Below are 18871 nucleotides of genomic sequence, written 5' to 3'. Positions count from 1 at the left end.
TGAACTCACTAGCTGCGTCCGGAATCGCATACTTCCATACTCAATAGTACGCGAAATGAGTACGCGAGAGCGGTTAGTATGTCCGAATAAATAGTATACACAAAAAGGTACGCGAGAAGTACCCGGATGACCTACTTCTTGGGCAGCCATGTTTGAGTATGCAAACGATGCACACTTTCGGTCCGTTAATGTATCCCATAATGCAACTGGAGCTCCGTAGGAGTTCGAAGCGGAATAAAAAACAAGAAAGATAGCGGAAAACGGAGAGTCCTCTGTTTACAAGTGTAAGTAAGATAAATAAAATAAAAATTTTAAAGACGAATAAATAACAAAAAGATGATAAATATCCAAAATTTTGGCGAGTGGGGTTTGTAATGAGTCTGTAACTATGGTGATATTACGTCATCACGTCATCACTTGACATTGGAAAGATGGCGGATGTACAGTGTATCACAAAAGTGAGTACACCCCTCACATTTCTGCAGATATTTAAGTATATATTTTCATGGGACAACACTGACAAAATGACACTTTGACACAATGAAAAGTAGTCTGTGTGCAGCTTATATAACAGTGTAAATTTATTCTTCCCTCAAAATAATTCAATATACAGCCATTAATGTCTAAACCACCGGCAACAAAAGTGAGTACACCCCTAAGAGACTACACCCCTAAATGTCCAAATTGAGCACTGCTTGTCATTTTCCCTCCAAAATGTCATGTGACTCGTTAGTGTTACTAGGTCTCAGGTGTGCATAGGGAGCAGGTGTGTTCAATTTAGTAGTACAGCTCTCACACTCTCTCATACTGGTCACTGAAAGTTCCAACATGGCACCTCATGGCAAAGAACTCTCTGAGGATCTTAAAAGACGAATTGTTGTGCTACATGAAGATGGCCAAGGCTACAAGAAGATTGCCAACACCCTGAAACTGAGCTGCAGCACAGTGGCCAAGATCATCCAGCGTTTTAAAAGAGCAGGGTTTACTCAGAACAGACCTCGCGTTGGTCGTCCAAAGAAGCTGAGTGCACGTGCTCAGCGTCACATCCAACTGCTGTCTTTGAAAGATAGGCGCAGGAGTGCTGTCAGCATTGCTGCAGAGATTGAAAAGGTGGGGGGTCAGCCTGTCAGTGCTCAGACCATACGCCGCACACTACATCAAATTGGTCTGCATGGCTGTCACCCCAGAAGGAAGCCTCTTCTGAAGTCTCTACACAAGAAAGCCCGCAAACAGTTTGCTGAAGACATGTCAACAAAGGACATGGATTACTGGAACCATGTCCTATGGTCTGATGAGACCAAGATTAATTTGTTTGGTTCAGATGGTCTCAAGCATGTGTGGCGGCAATCAGGTGAGGAGTACAAAGATAAGTGTGTCATGCCTACAGTCAAGCATGGTGGTGGGAATGCCATGGTCTGGGGCTGCATGAGTGCAGCAGGTGTTGGGGAGTTACATTTCATTGAGGGACACATGAACTCCAATATGTACTGTGAAATACTGAAGCAGAGCAGGATCCCCTCCCTCCGGAAACTGGGTCGCAGGGCAGTGTTCCAGCATGATAATGACCCCAAACACACCTCTAAGATGACCACTGCTTTATTGAAGAGGCTGAGGGTAAAGGTGATGGACTGGCCTAGCATGTCTCCAGACCTAAACCCAATAGAACATCTTTGGGGCATCCTCAAGCGGAAGGTGGAGGAGCGCAAAGTCTCGAATATCCGCCAGCTCCGTGATGTCGTCATGGAGGAGTGGAAAAGCATTCCAGTGGCAACCTGTGAAGCTCTGGTAAACTCCATGCCCAGGAGAGTTAAGGCAGTTCTGGGAAATAATGGTGGCCACACTAAATATTGACACTTCAGGAACTTTCACTAAGGGGTGTACTCACTTTTGTTGCCGGTGGTTTAGACATTAATGGCTGTATATTGAGTTATTTTGAGGGAAGAATAAATTTACACTGTTATATAAGCTGCACACAGACTACTTTTCATTGTGTCAAAGTGTCATTTTGTCAGTGTTGTCCCATGAAAAGATATACTTAAATATCTGCAGAAATGTGAGGGGTGTACTCACTTTTGTGATACACTGTAGTACGTAGCGGTGTTGTGTGCATACTGCACACTTCTGTACTGAAAGTATGTACTTTTTTACCGGCCGAGTAGTGCATACTTCCTCCAATCTAGTACGTACTCTGTAAGTATGCGATTCCGGACGCAGCTACTGTCATGGTAACAGTTTAGGATGATTTCATGACACAATGTGTGTCAAGATATGAATTATACTTCCCAAAACCATTACACCACTACTGCCAGCCTGGTTGGTTGACACGAAACAGGATAGGTCTATAAATTTATGGAAATTCTGACCCTACCATTTGCATTTTGTAGCAAATTCACATTCTTTGCTGACAGGATTGAAACCCTGTGTGTTGTTTTGCTGTTGCATTCCATTTTCCTCCTGTTTTGAAGTGTCATGCTTCCTTTTTTGCTAGTCACAGTTGGTTTACAGTAGCCTTTCATTAAGCTTGAATCATGCTGGCCATTCTTCTGTAACCTCACTCATCAACAAGGCATTTGCACTCACAGAACTACTTTTTACATTATTTTGTGTGACTAAAAGTTTTATACAAAAGTTTGGTCACCCCTGGTCAATTTTTGCTAATTTTTTTATGAAAATAAGTTTAGACATTCTCTATAGGGAACAAACACTCACTCACTCACTTTCTTAACTGCTTATCCAATTAGGGTTGGGGGGGGGGGGTAGCTGGAGCCTTTCCCAGCTTTTCAATGGGCGCAAGGCACACAGTACCACCCTGGCCGGTCCATCGCAGGGCAGACACACATACCCACACACACACACACTCATTCACCTATAGGGCAATTCAGTGTCTCCAATTAACCTGACTGCATGTTTTTGGATCCCCGCCTGGGGATCGAACCCAGTACCTTCTTGCTGTGAGGCGACAGTGCTACCCACCAAGCCACAGTGCTGCCCGTGAACAAACATGAATTTGTATAATGAGGAAATGTAACTAAACCTACATCCTCATTGCCCATTTTAACCAACTTCTAGGGGAAATAAAACCCTGTACACATTTATTAGTTTAATATATCTTGCCCTAAAGTTAGGTGCCCCTTTAATGTGTGTTGCTGTTTGTTTTAACAGGTGGCTTGTGCTCCTTTTCTGTATCGCATTCCATATCACAACTCTATATCATTAAAAGAATCATACAGATCGTACAGCTGTCAGAACTGGTGGTTCCGGTTAACATCAAGTGCAAACTTTGTTTCCCACAGATTTGTCTTAAATAGAACAAATCATGGGGCAATTAAAAGTGCTTTTTCCAGGTACAAAACCCATTTCTGGAAAGGTTTGGACATTTTACAAAATGCAATGAAAACAAGAAAAGTTTATTCTCCTAAACCGGCATTAAAATGACAAAGATAAAAAAAAATAATAGATCAACATAATTGTATGTTGATCAATATGTTTATATGTTGTGAATATAAACAGATTATGACTTGCCTGCAAGACAGTAAAAAAGTTGGGACAGTGGCATGTTCACCACTGTTACATTGCATTTTCTATTAATTATACTTTTAATGGTTTGGGAATGGTTTGGTTTGATTGATACAAGCCTTTTTCTGCTCAACAGTCCTCGTCTACTGTTTTCTGATTCTTTTCTTTACAATGTACCATATATTTTCAATAGAAGACAGACGTGGACAACAGGCAGGCCAGCCTACCACACACACTTTCTGTCTACAAAGCCATGCTGCTGTAGTGCAGGCAGGATTAGGCCTGGCATTGACTTGCTGAAATAACCATGGACATCCAGGGATAAGGTGTCACCTTGATGGGCGTATATTCCTCTTTAAAATCCAAATATGGATGCCTGTTCGTCAATGGTACCTTCACACTTGTACAACTCACCCATGCTGTGGACGCTGATGCAATTAACAAATCACAGATTTTTCTTTTTACTGCATTTTGCAAACTTTTGTCCTTACTTTTCTGGAAATTGGATTTGTACTCATATACACCGATCAGCCATAACATTAAAACCACCTCCTTGTTTCTACAGTCACTGTCCATTTTATCAGCTCCACTTACCATAAAGAAGCACTTTGTAGTTCAGCAATTACTGACTGTAGTCCAGCTGTTTCTTTACATACTTTTTAGCCTGCTTTCACCCTGTTCTTCAGTGGTCAGGTGGTGGATGATTCTCAGCACTGCAGTGACACTGACATGGTGGTGGTGTGTTAGTGTGTGTTGTGCTGGTATGAGTGGATCAGGCACAGCAGCGCTGCTGGAGTTTTTAAATACCGTGTCCACTCTTATTAGACACTCCTACCTAGTTGGTCCACCTTGTAGATGTAAAGTCAGAGACGATCGCTCATCTATAGCTTCTGTTTGAGTTGGTCATCTTCTAGACCTTCATCAGTGGTCACAGGACGCTGCCCACGGGGCGCTGATGGCTGGATATTTTTGGTTGGTGGACTATTCTCAGTCCAGCAGTGACAGTGAGGTGTTTATAAACTCCATCAGCTCTGTTGTGTCTTATCCAATCATACCAGCACAACACACACTAACACACCACCACCATGTCAGTGTCACTGCAGTGCTGAGAATGATCCACCACCCAAATAATACCTGCTCTGTGGTGGTCCTGGGAGAGTCCTGACCATTGAAGAACAGCATGAAAGGGGGCTAACAAAGCATGCAGAGAAACAGATGGACTACAGTCAGTAATTGTTGAACTACAAAGTGCTTCTATATGGTAAGTGGAGCTGATAACATGGACAATGAGTGTAGAAACAAGGAGGTGGTTTTAATGTTGTGGCTGATCGGTGTATGTAATGGTCTAAATTGGTAGGTCAGTATTTTCTGTATACCCCTCACCTGGCTCTATGCTTGAACTGGATAGTGCCTTACTATTCAGCTGATTGTTTTATATACCCTATATGACCCAAAGCATTTGGACACCTGACCATGAACTGGTTTGACATACCATTTCAAAAACAAACAAAACAGAATGACCTCTATGTGATCCTTTCAGATATATCAAGGCTTCTCTCAAGACGTCGAAGTATTTAGAAAAAGAGCATTTGTATGGCTGGGCACTGATGTCGGTCAAGTAAGCCTTAATTGATGTTCCAGTTCATTCCGGTGATCAGTGAGGCTGAGGTCAGGGTTGTGTGCAGGCCACTGGAGTTTCTTTAAACCAAGCTTTTCATCATGTTTTTGACAGGGGCACAGTAATGCTGGAACAGATAAGGACCTTCCATGAACAGTTGCTGCAATGTTGGAAGCATAGAATTTTCTTATATAACTGATTTAATACACCTGTTAGAATTCAAAAATTAGAAGGGGTGTCCCAATACTTTTGTGTTTGAAGCATGACTAATATTACAAAACACTTCAGTTTAGTAATACCTACGATGTTTTTCTACCACCCATATTTCCACTAATCTAAGTAGAGAGCCAAACTCATGAGCTCATATTCATCACATAACTCCACCCCATTGTTACAGCGCCAAGTCTGACCACAGTGACCACTTCCTGACTCAGAACGGGCACGCAGACACGTTAACCCTAACTAACATACTAAAACAGCATGAACGAAATATGTAAATGCTACATCTAAGTTCTTACTAATATGATGTGTTGCACGAAGAGTTTTCCAGATCTTAAGAGATATGATAAGCATGATTTACATAAGAAGCTTTCGTGAAATTATTATTGAATGATCGTACATACCAGAAAAGGGCTGAACTGTGAGAAACACACATGTGGCTGTGTGAAGTGGAAGTGAAACTCTCAGAACTCTGTCTCACTTCCTGATGTCAGAAAGCTTAACATTCCACCTGTGGAAAACAGTAACTGCATAACAGTCCAGCACTTTAACAGTCCTATTTTATCATATTCAAACAAGTTAGCATAATGAAGAGGTCAGTAAGAGGATACATTTAGTCAGTGGAGTTTACATTTTTAACAAGGGGGACTCCATGATATCGAAAGACAGAGATGACAGCTTATACAGAACTACATTATTTAATAAGGGTGTAATGTTATACACAGTCATTTGTGATTTATTCAATACGAGCTGCTCAAGATGAGCTGCGAATGCTAGTGCTGATGGGCCAAATTGAAAAACATTTCAATTCACAGCCTGCACTTGTTTAGACTACCTGTAAAATAGTTTTGAAATACTAGTTTCATGGAACCACTGGAAGTTAAAAACAGCTGGTAATAGTAGTACCATCAGAGCCGGCACTTTTCATTTCTGCCAGTTCTCGTCAGGTGAACTGCATTATTTAGAGGGCACTACGTGACACTTACCTGTTTCCATCGTTATGTATGTAATGTAGAAATGTAATACTAAAAAATTTGCTGATACTGGATGATACACACACCAACAAGTAAGTATGGGGAGTACTTCCCCCTCATTTCCAGCACTGAGTACGGTAGACTTTTATCATATCTTTTCTGCTTATCAGAGCCAGTCGGTGTTATCCAGTCAGCCTCCCGTTTTGGGTCTGAATGATAGACTTTTTGGACCTTTACTACAACGATTACCTTAGGTTTTTCCAGTGTTTTGGGGGGGAGCTAATACAGAACCAATATGGTAAGATATATTTTAGCAACAGACCATTATAGACATAATCAATCTGACTGCTCAGTTATTCAATCTCAATCTTAAAAAATCAACTAAACACACAATTTTACCAGAGTTGGGGCGGCACGGTGGCTCAGTGGGTAGCACTGTCGCCTCACAGCAAGAAGGTCCTGGGTTTGATCCCCAGGCGGTCCGGGTCCTTTCTGTGTGGAGTTTGCATGTTCTCCCCGTGTCTGTGTGGGTTTCCTCTGGGTGCGCCGGTTTCCTCCCACAGTCCAAAGACATGCAAGTGAGGTGAATTGGTGATACTATTGGAACTGGAGATACTAATAGTCCATGACTGTGTTTGACATTAAACTTGTGAACTGACGAATCTTGTGTAGCGAATAATTACCGTTTCGTTAAAATCCTAATAAACAAATAAACAATCACCAGAGTTATCCAAATCTTTGCATGAATGATTCCCTTCAACTGCTTCCGCTATGGGTCACCACAATGAATCATTCGCCCATGTATTTGATTGGGGGGCACAGTTTCCCGGTGGGTATGTTTGTTTGTTTATTAGGATTTTAAGGTCATGTTTTACACTTTGGTTACATTCATGACAGGAACGGTAGTTACTCGTTACACAAGGTTCATCAGTTCACAAGGTTATATCGAACACAGTCATGGACAATTTTGTATCTCCAATTCACCTCACTTGCATGTCTTTGGACTGCGGGAGGAAACCGGAGCCCCCGGAGGAAACCCACGCGGACACGGGGAAAACATGCAAACTCCACACAGAAAGGACCCGGACCGCCCCAGCTGGGAATCGAACCCAGGACCTTCTTGCTGTGAGGCGACAGTGCTACCCACTTAGCCACCGTGCCGCCCTCCCGGTGGGTAGCACTGTCGCCTCACAGCTAGAGGGTCCTGGGTTTAATTCCCAGCTGGAGCGCTAGGGGTCCTTTCTGTGTGGAGTTTGCATGTTTTCCCCGTGTCTGCGTGGGTTTCCTCTTGGAGCTCTGGTTTCCTCTGACAGTCCAAAGATGTGCAGGTGAGGTGAATTAGAGATAGAAAATTGTCCATGACTGCGTTTGACATTAAACTTGAACTGATGAATCTTGTGTATCCAGTAACTACCTGTACTGTTATGAACGTAACCAAAGTGTGTAAAACACTGATGCAACACTCCTATATATACTGGCTTGGGACTGTCACTAAGGCAACATTGATATGTGTCCCCTCCAATGGCTAGATTAAGGTAATCCCATACTAACCTTACTATTTCATTACCTACTATATATTTGTAAATGAAGCTCGGGTAGCCCTAAGTACCAGCAGTAACTATTACAGGGTAGTCTAGCTGATCCTCTGCTACCTACCATGGAAAGTGAAACCCTGAAACAGGTGATTTTTACATTGAATAGAAGTAGAGCAACACAGTGATGCAATTGTTACAAGTCACAAGCATTTTGCCTTTGGTGATGTTGCAGACTACAATTTGGCAAGTCGTAAGATAAGCAGTAAAAACTACTACGCTAGAATGGCATGAAGTCATCAAGTATACTATTGTTAGAAAGTCAGTCAAGCTTGATGCTTTAATTAAGGAAACAGCAATTGAAGGCAGAAGGTGCAAGAAGTCAGTAGAACACTTGGTATTAACAGCTGTGTCAGCAGCAGTATAAACATTTGTTCCGCGCACGAGCAGCTTCCCATCAGTTTTCTCTGTGTGAAGCAGTTTAGCAGCTGTGCGGCCATCAGGGACTAAGAGCGACGCATCCTGTGTTTAAGGATTACAGAGCTGGAACTACAGTGCGGGAACTTTGAGCTAGGCCAAAACATGACACATAATGTACAACAGCAGAGGTAGTGAATGTCCAACTTCTATACCCAAAGTGAAGAAATCCAAGACTGCCGTACATCACATATCCACAGATTTAATATCTGACCCGGAGTTAGCATTTTAACGTGCAGTGTAGCACAGGAAGTATGGTCGATTCATTTTTGCTCTTGTAAATTTGAGCCAGTTATGAAATTCACAAATGCAAAATGGCAAACCAGGTTCCAAACCTCCACTGTGTGCCTGGAGCTTTATGACATGGGTTTCCATGGCTGTGCAGCTGGTATGAAAGCCTTGCATCACCAAGCACAAGTGTTGGATGGAGAGGTGTAAAGCACGCCACTACTGGACTCTAAAGCAGTGGAAATGTATTCTGTGGAGTAACAAATCACAGTTCTCTATTTGGCAGTCTGCTGAATGAGTCTTGGTTTGGTGAATGCCAGGATAACATTACCTGCCTGACTGCATTGTGCCAACTGTAAAGTTTGATGGAGGAGGGATAACTATGGGGTGGTTTTTCAGGGATTGGCCTAGGTCCCTTAGTTCCGGTGAGGGGAAATCTTAATGCTTTAGCATACCAATACATTTTGGACAATTGCATGCTTCCAACTTTGTGTGAGCAGTTTGGGGAAGGCCCTTATCTGTTCCAGCATGATTGTACCCAAGTGCACAAAGCAAAGTACATAAAGGCATGGTTGGGTAATTTCGAGTAAATTTGACTGAACACATTTGGGATGAACTAGAATAGAGACTGTGAGCCAGGCCCTCTCATCCAACATCAGTGTCCATCCAACCTCAAAAATGCAGTTCTGGTCGACTGGGCAAAAATTCCCACAGACACACTCCAAAATCTGGTAGAAAGCCTTCCCAGAAGAGTGGAAGCTGTTATAGCTGGAAAGGAAGCACCAACTTCATAATAATGCCTGTTGATTTAGAATAGGATGTCATTAAAGCTTCTGTAGGTGTCCCAATACTTTTGTCCATATATTGTGCTAACCCACTACCACTGAGATGCCGGGTTCAAATCCTCAGCAGTGCTATCGGCTGGTTGTGTGTCTACCTACAGACATGATTGTCCCAGGTGTTACAGTATTGACAAGCTAACTGGTGCTTTGAACGGTGTAATATATTCGACCAGGTGGAAAAAGCTAATTACTGCTTTTCGTTTAGACATAGTTGTTCATTCATTAATTTTTAACTTTTTACTGATCAGGGCTGTGGTGAATGTGGAGCATGTATGGACACTAGGGATGTCCCGATCACGTTTTTTTGTTCCCGATCTTAAATTTTTTTAGAAGCCGTATCAGATTGGTAGTAATTGTAGATCGTTTGGTTAAATGATATCTGGTTTGTTTCTTATGAGCCACCGTACTTGTATGCGTGTTGTAACTGTAACAAACTTTTCTGTGGTTGTATTGTGACAATAGTTTGATGGATGTTTCTACGCAAAGTGAGTGTGTTTTGACCCTTTGGGGCTTCGATAGTGCATGGAATAGCGTGCTTGGCTAACGCGATGACTCTAGCTGTCCGCTATTCGGTACCGTAACAGAAGAAGTTAATAAAGTGTTCTGCTCCCGACAATTTGTGAATATACCGTGTATTTATTTCTTTATTAAGCGAGTGCATCACTACGTTGTTTTGTAAACCGGAGTGATCCTTGACTCACACACCATATATATAGTAAAATTCTACAGTAATGAACGCAGCTCTGCTCCTACCGCCTCGTGAAACGCTCACATTGCAGACATTACACTTCGATGTTGGACTTGTTTCACTTTCCAATTTAAAGTATTTCCACACAGCGGACATGCTGACGTAAAATGAAGGATCGGTTTAGGATCGGCCTTAGTAAAGCCGATACCGATCAGTTAAAAAATGCCTTGATCGGCCCCGATTCCGATCTTTGAGATCGGATCGGGACATCCCTAATGGACACACTTGAATAAGGCATTAATACATTTTGGACAGGACACCAATAAACTACTTAATTATATATGGATTTAGAAGGTGAAAAATTTAAATAACAAAAAGCACACAGACAGACAGTGACCAGAGGTAAGGTTTAAACACACCCAAATCCCCAGGACCATGTGGTTGTGGCATACACTACCTGATGCGCCACATGTTGCCCTAAATATAATTACTGTTGAATATATAGGGCAGGCTTTTTGCAGATATTGAACAAATGTGCTATTTCTTTTATATTTTTACTCCAGTAATTAACAGTGTTCCTGGTTAAAACCTTTGCAGTAACTTATCTTAAGTCCATACGTGTACTCCTGAAAGTCTGTGAGCACAGAGCTGGCAAACGGTGGTCAAATATTAAACTCGTGTTGCATTTTTAACATTCCTACTCTTTCTAAATTCCAATGTGCTTAACAGTTTCCCAGGCCATAAAAAGCTATGCAAATACATACTGGTGACAAAAACCACCTCATTTACAATAGATACAGAAGTAGTCAAAGCAAGGCCTATCATCAGGCCTGAGCTCATTCAAATGCAGAGATAGCATCATGGTTTCACATAAATGGAACGCTTCCCCCCGTAATCATTCTGGTCTAGTTAACGGTTGTGAAATCCCCTCAAAAGTAAGAAATGACTTTTACGCTGTCTAGAAGCTCCTACAAACGAATCGAAACAAGACTAAAGTAAAATCTTTCAAATGTCTAATTTTAATTAAATGTTTCAGTTACAATTAGTTTCTGTACAGGTTTCGCGAAATGAGCAAAGCAATGAAAGATGAGTCATATGAAACATTTCTTTCCATTAAGACGGCAAGTTCAGTCCACTCTGATGCAAGCATTACACCGACAATGCAAGAATGTAACAACGCACATTCTGGAGACATACAACTGAAAGAGACAGTCTTGTAGACTGAGATTAACACAAGTGGTACAAAAAGGCTTCATTATTTGATTAAAAAAAAAAATCTTTCATTTGCTTTCTTTGACTCATGGTTTGAGCTGGATGTTATTAAAACAATTATTAATTCAGTTCTAAGCTGTCTGAAGCATGACATGTCAATCTGTTAGCAGTGTATGAAATGTATGAGAGTCATGTGCTCCATCAGAGTAAATGTCAAAGACTTGCATATAATATTTCACGGGCTCATGAACAGTTGAACTAGCTTGTGATGCCAGTGACATCATGACACTTGTATAGTTTAACTGTTTAGCTATAATTTTCCCCCCAATTTACGGTCCTTCACCACACATTCTGAGTCAGTTCTGAAACATCTCTATATAACTCATCATATTACCTTATATCAACAAAATGAGGGGGATAAACCCTCTTTTTAAGACAAATTTCAAAAACACAGACAACAGACAAACAAGGGTCCAGTAGAGCAGAACAAGATTTAACCCAAAAATAAAAGAAATTAGAGGTACAAAAAAAATCCTACGTCATTAGCGAAAAAAATATAGAATCTGCATTTAAATGAAATTAAAATTCTCTGCTATCTCAAGCAATTGAGTGAGGTGACCCACAGGCCACAAAAAATAGAAAACTAAAAAAGCAAGCCAACCCCAATGTCTATTAAAGCGATAAATTATTATTAATCATAACAGGTCATTTTTAACAATCAAAAATAAATGAAAATATAATTCAATGTTTTATGGATACTGATCAGAGAGACACTGTTAATTTTATGCCACTGGGTTTATTTTTTTCCTTTCTAACTAAATCAGTCCAGACCAAACTGAGCGGTCATTAAGATTTATAATTGGAAGTCAGCCACGTTAAACCCTCGTACAGTCCGTCGCCGGTGGTGGCGCACGACGGCTGCACGTACCAGTTGCGGTCTCTTATGCGCGTGAGTCCCAACTTTTCCTGAATCTCATGCGGCTTCATGGCATCGGGCAGGTCCTGCTTGTTGGCGAAGATCAGGATGATGGCGTCTCGCATCTCTCGGTCGTTTATGATGCGGTGCAGCTCCTGTCGGGCCTCGTCGATGCGATCCCTGTCTGCGCAATCCACCACGAAGATCAAGCCTTGCGTGCCTGTGTAGTAGTGGCGCCACAGTGGGCGGATCTTGTCCTGACCGCCTACGTCCCATACGTTGAACTTGACGTTCTTGTAAGTGACCGTTTCCACGTTGAAGCCCACCGTGGGAATGGTGGTGACCGACTGGCCCAGTTTTAGTTTGTAAAGGATGGTGGTCTTACCGGCGGCATCCAGGCCCAGCATTAATATTCTCATTTCCTTGTTACCAAAAATCTTTGATAGCATCTTCCCCATGGTTTATATAGTTCATAAATTTCCTTCAGCCTCGGAGAAAATATGCTCAACATGCAATGTGTGAGACGACTCTTGGAGTAGGAACAAATACTTTGCAGTAAGATTAGTAGGTGAATTGGTATGGACTGAAAACCAATCTGAATGGAACAGTTGGAACTGTGCGGGAAGAATGGTATCACTGGATAAATGGGTGCAAATGTGCCACTGGGATCATAATACTGGTAGCAGCAGCAAATACGTTTATAAAACAATGTCTTCAAGGTTAATGGATTAAAGTTTAAGAACTGTAGATTCCAAATTGGGAAATTTCTGAAGGAATTGTACGAATACAGTTGCTGATACGGTCAGTAATCCTCACGATCACGGTAAGACCTTTAAACCAGCTCGGCATGTAGCTTAAGGTTTTGCTCACTGAAGTGCTGTCACCAGCTACAGTCAGTTCACAACCCGGCTGCGGCCTCCAGCAGCCTTCACGTTTTACTTCCTCCTAGCGCGTCTTTACAAAAGCATTCACACGGAATTTCTGCTTTCTTTTTTCGGCTGAGATCGGTGTCATCAGGGGCGCTTAAGTGGATGTGCGTGGATATAAGCCGTCCTGTGTATGAGCTACTCCCGCCGTCCCGCTGTGAGACACAAGAGGAGAAATCAGTCACACAGCCCCACAGCCACAGCAACACTTAGCACAGTTAGCCGAGTTAGCCCGCTAACGGCTAAGCTAACCGAACAGTCCGGGCTCGATAAAAACACCAAAACTCAAGAGGAAAGTCAAAAGGAAAGATTTAAAACATTACAGCGCTATCTTAGAACCGTATTTAATAAGAATAAAGGTGAGTAATTTACCTGCACATGTCCACCATTCTACACCTCCTCTGCCCCTCGGTTCCCTCAGCAGCAGCAAGCAGCCGCCTCTCTAGCACCGAATGAAAAACCGGAAAAGGTGTGGACCAAACTCAGCCGCTACTTCCTGCCTGGGCGCTGTACTATTCACTTCAGAAAAAAAATAATTCGAGCCCGATTTAAGCTTTAAAAGTCAGTATTTGTATAACTTTGTGTATTACTGTATTGTCAAAGCATTAGGAAAATAAAAATAACAACAATAATATAAATAATATTAACAACAATAATTGAAAAACAACAATACCAGTTTTGGTCAAATTTGTGGTGACTGTGTAGGGAAGTATTCAGGGTAAGAAGAACCTAGTAATTACAATTGTAACTGAATACAATGCAAGCCATTGAGGGTTAAGGACCTTGCTCAGGGGCCCAACAATGGCAACTTGGTGGTTGTTGGGCTTGTGATCAATTGCTGATACCTTTATTGTTGAGCTACCACTGCCCTTCCAGCTTAAAGTGTACATGTTATTGTTTGTCCAGTTGTAGCCTAGCGGTTAAGGTACCAGACTAGTAGTTGAATGGCTGTTGGTTCAAGCCTCACCACTGCCAGGTTGCCCTTGAGCAAGGCTCTTAATGCACAACTGCTAGACAATGTGCTGTAAATCGCTTTGGATAAAGGTGTCTGCTAAATGCTGGAAATGTAAATGTACTTAAGGAAGAGGCAGTTTTTCCTTGGGTGCCACATCTTTTAAATTTGGCAGAAAATAATAGAAAGTGCATCTCTCAGGGCGCCCAGGTGGCGCAGCGGGATATTCCGCTAGCACACCAGCACCGAGTTTCTGAACTCCTTGGTACCGAGTTTCTGAACTCCTTGGTTCGAAACTCGGTGTCGCCACCGGTCAGCTGGGCGCCATATGGCGGGCATAAGTGGCAGTGCCTGCAGCAGATACTAATTGGCCACCGTATCAGCAGGGCGGTTAACGGATTAATAAGCTTCAGTACCATCTGACTGAAGGCATTCTTCGGAGTGCAACTGCTGGGTTTGTAGCACTTTAAAGTGCAGTGTTTCACTGTGATTGGGATTAAATCCATCATTAATTTTTAGGCTCTTTTTGAATGTTTAGGGATTATAAAATAGGCCTACTTATGCTCTGCATGCTTTGGTTGAAATAGAAGATTCCAGTTTCTACTTGGCGTACTACTGTATATAGGAAGACATTTGAGATAAAACCTTGTGTACAGCGACATCTAGTGTCCATCAGGTTGAACACGGTTGGGTCATTAACAGGACAGTTCAGGACGGGGAAACCATGAACATGACAATGAGTGCTAAATGATTATCAGTGTTGGTACAAACGCAGATGATATTTATGTTTTGATTCAAATCAAAAGGCTTTATTCAATTTGTACTTGTAAATAGCTGAAATAAACTTAAACTCCTACTGTCAATGTAGTAGCAATAAAATAAGTAATAATCACTTGAACTTAAACTCCTAATAATGAGGCACTTAAACTAAAAACTAGAATATGTACAAATTTATAAAAAGTCTGAAAACTAAAATTACAGATAAATAATAATATTAAAACATACTAACGATAATCTTCTTTAAAAACATTTGACTCTGGTTTTTACCTTAGAATATAGAGACAACAGGAGCATCTACCCAGCTAACACAGAACGTTCCCGTAACGTTAGATTTTGGTTCCCCTATGGTTATTTTTAGGGAACCATCCCATAACGTTATGGTAACGTTCTATTTTCGTTAAAAAAAATCAGCGCTGTTCCCGGAACGTTCCGGGAACTATGAAACCTAACGTTCTCTCATGGTTTTATGAAAACTAACAGAGAACGTTATCTAAAAGTTGCCTTAAGGTTTTCTTTCTTATGTGTTTAAAGTAACGTTCCAGTAACGTTCCCGGAAGGTTTTCTCATGATCCAGTGAGAGAAATTAGCTCTCTATATATATATAGCAATCAGAACTCTCCATTCCCAGCTAGCACAATCATCTGGCCCAGTTCCCACTTTTCTATCGGCACAGGAATGAATGTAGCCAGATCCGGTGTTCTGTCGATTTATCCTACCCATCGATTTGTCCTACTGAGCATGCGCACATCGGTTTTGACTCGTTGCGGGGAACGCCTATAATTCTGTGCTACCTTTGCCTAATTTATTTGTTCTAGCGGTTAGTAACGTATGGTTTCGTTTTAATTCTTTAAAAAGTTTAAAGTTTAAGTGTATGTATATGTAATGCTGTTATTATGTGACTTTAAAAAAAAAAAGCTATATAAAAATATTCAAAGTGCTTAAATGAGCTGTACTTGATTGATTACAGTTAAATAACTGTGTATCTTAATAATGCTGTGTTAACGTTGTATTTAACCACGTTTATACATGCCTTTGGTAATTTTAGATGCGTTTTTCATACATCTAGAAAAGCCAATCATTTTTAAATAACCATCTGCGACCTTAACATTATGACAACACAAAATGTATTAGGTTATTTTTCAGTTTTGTGCTTTATTAGCAGTTCAATATGTACAGTAACGGTTGTTTGAAGTTAAAGTTGAGTTTAAAGTGAATTACTGAATGAATATGTTGAGCATTTATTACGTTTTTTATGTACTCAGTTATTTGTATATGTACAACTATTTTTTGCTGCTCCCCTGTCAGTTTAGTTCTAATTATTTGAGATTAAGATGTTCTTCGGGTTAGAATATTATTTACTACAAAATCAAAATGTACATACATCATACATACATCATACACACATACACATATATATATATATATATATATATATATACATACTGTATATACATATAATACTCACTACATAGCCAACACTACATATACACACTACATAGCCAAAAGAACTCGCTTGTAGTTCTACAATTACTGACTGTAGTCCATCTGTTTCTCTGCATGCTTTGTTAGCTCCCTTCATGCTGTTCGTCAATGGTCAGAACCCCCACAGAGCAGGTATTATTTAGGTGGTGGATCATTCTCAGCACTGCAGTGACACTGACATGGTGGTGGTGTGAGTGGATCAGAAACAGCAGTGCTGCTGGAGTTTTAAAATACAGTGTCCACTCACTGTCCACTCTATTAGACACTCCTACCTAGTTGGTCCACCTTGTAGATGTAAAGTCAGAGACGATCGCTCATCTATTGCTGCTGTTTGAGTCGGTCATCTTCTAGACCTTCATCAGTGGTCACAGGACACTGCCCACAGGGTGCTGTAGGCTGGATATTTTTGGTTGGTGGACCAATCTCAGTCCAGCAGTGAGGTGTTTAAAAACTCAGCACTGCTGTGTCTGATCCATTCATACCAGCACAACACACACTAACACCATGTCAGTGTCACTGCAGTGCTGAGAATGATCCACCACCTAAATAATACCTGCTCTGTAGTGGTCCTGTAGGGGGTCTGACCACTGAAGAACAGGGTGAAAGCAGGTTAAAAAGTATGTAGAGAAACAGATGAACTACAGTCAGTAATTTTAGAACTACAGAGTGCTTATACATGATAAGTTTTTCAGGATGAACTCAAGTTCATATGCATGTATAAATAGCTGGAGGTAATATTGTTATTGAATATTTTAAACTAGTTAGAATTTTGCTAAACCAGATTTTGCCACTGTCTCCATTAATTAATAGGAATTATAAAGCCAAGTGAACTTCATGACAGCAGGGCTGAGTGGTGATTTAAGACAATGCAGAGGATTACTGCATAAGTTGCTCCATGCTGCAAGACAGAGCTGACAAGAGCATGATTGAAATGATAGATATTTAGAGCAGCTATATTATACAGATATACAGATATATTTTATCTAATTTTACCTTTATTATTAAAAAGTTATTGTGAACATTATTTACTGATTTGTACAGCATTGTTACCTGTTTTACTCAGGTGCAGTGTGACAGTAGATGGGTACATTTTAATGTGCAGAATATAACAAATCACACCCAAAATACATATGTAAAAAATGTAGACACATCCACCAGAGACTCAGGATGTGTTGTTGTTAATAAACTAGTTTAAAAATTACACAATTATTTGAGATGTATGGGCTGTATAGTGGCTCAGTGGGTAGCTTTGTTGATTCACAGCAAGAAGGTCCTGGGCTCCATTTACAGGTGGATTCTTTCTGTGAGAAGTTTGCATGTTCTCCCCATGTGTATGTGGGGTTTTTTTTCCGGGTGCTCTAGTTTTCTCCCACAGTCCAAAGACATGCAAGTGAGGTAAATTGAAGATACAAAACTGTCTCTGACTGTGTTTGATATTAAATGTGTGAACTAATAAATCTTGTGTAATGAGTAACTACCTGCCCTGTCATGAATGTAACCATGATGTTAAAATCCTAATAAATAAATTAAAAATTAAGATAAATGTCTGAGAGACAGGTCAATAAATCAAGTGTGCTACCTATCATTTGTAATAAAATATAAGCCCATCGAGATGTGCTAACACTATTTATAATAAGACATAGATCTATCGAGATGCGCTGTCTATTGTTTATAATAATATACATACCTATCGAGATGTGCTACCTATAGTTTATAATAAGATACATACCTATCGAGATGTCCTACCTATTGTTTATAATAAGATATAGAGCTATCGAGATGTCCTACCTATTGTTTATAATAAGATACATACCTATCGAGATGTCCTACCTATTGTTTATAATAAGATACATACCTATCGAGATGTCCTACCTATTGTTTATAATAAGATACATACCTATCGAGATGTGCTACCTATAGTTTATAATAAGATACATACCTATCGAGATGTCCTACCTATTGTTTATAATAAGATATAGAGCTATCGAGATGTCCTACCTATTGTTTATAATAAGATACATACCTATCGAGATGTCCTACCTATTGTTTATAATAAGATACATACCTATCGAGATGTCCTACCTATTGTTTATAATAAGATACATACCTATCGAGATGTGCTACCTATAGTTTATAATAAGATACATACCTATCGAGATGTCCTACCTATTGTTTATAATAAGATACATACCTATCGAGATGTCCTACCTATTGTTTATAATAAGATACATACCTATCGAGATGTCCTACCTATTGTTTATAATAAGATATAGAGCTATCGAGATGTCCTACCTATTGTTTATAATAAGATACATACCTATCGAGATGTGCTACCACTAGTTATAATAAGATACCTATAATTTATAATATGATAGACATAATTTTAATAAGAACAGATCGATAAAACTTAAATATTTACTACAGGAATACATTTCGATAGGGTAGGACAAATCGACAGATAGATCTATAAATCTGCGCTACGGTAGGAAGTTTCGATAGGGTAGGACAA

General features: G+C 40.4%; 1 protein-coding gene across 1 annotated transcript; it reads right to left on the bottom strand.

The window, feature by feature from the left end:
• Positions 1-12082: 12082 nt before the first annotated feature.
• arf6b (ADP-ribosylation factor 6b) lies at positions 12083-13667 on the bottom strand. The gene is made up of 2 exons (XM_063006957.1): positions 13521-13667; positions 12083-13303 (listed from the first exon to the last, which is right to left on the bottom strand). The coding sequence occupies exon 2, from the start codon at positions 12678-12680 to the stop codon at positions 12153-12155; it is 528 nt and encodes a 175-aa protein (XP_062863027.1). The 5' UTR covers positions 12681-13303; positions 13521-13667; the 3' UTR covers positions 12083-12152.
• Positions 13668-18871: the final 5204 nt, after the last annotated feature.

This window comes from Trichomycterus rosablanca, chromosome 13 (genome assembly GCF_030014385.1).
Source record: "Trichomycterus rosablanca isolate fTriRos1 chromosome 13, fTriRos1.hap1, whole genome shotgun sequence".
Classification (NCBI taxonomy): Eukaryota; Metazoa; Chordata; class Actinopteri; order Siluriformes; family Trichomycteridae; genus Trichomycterus; species Trichomycterus rosablanca.
The sequence above is the reverse complement of the archived record's forward strand: the minus strand, read 5'-3'. Positions and strand labels throughout refer to the sequence as shown.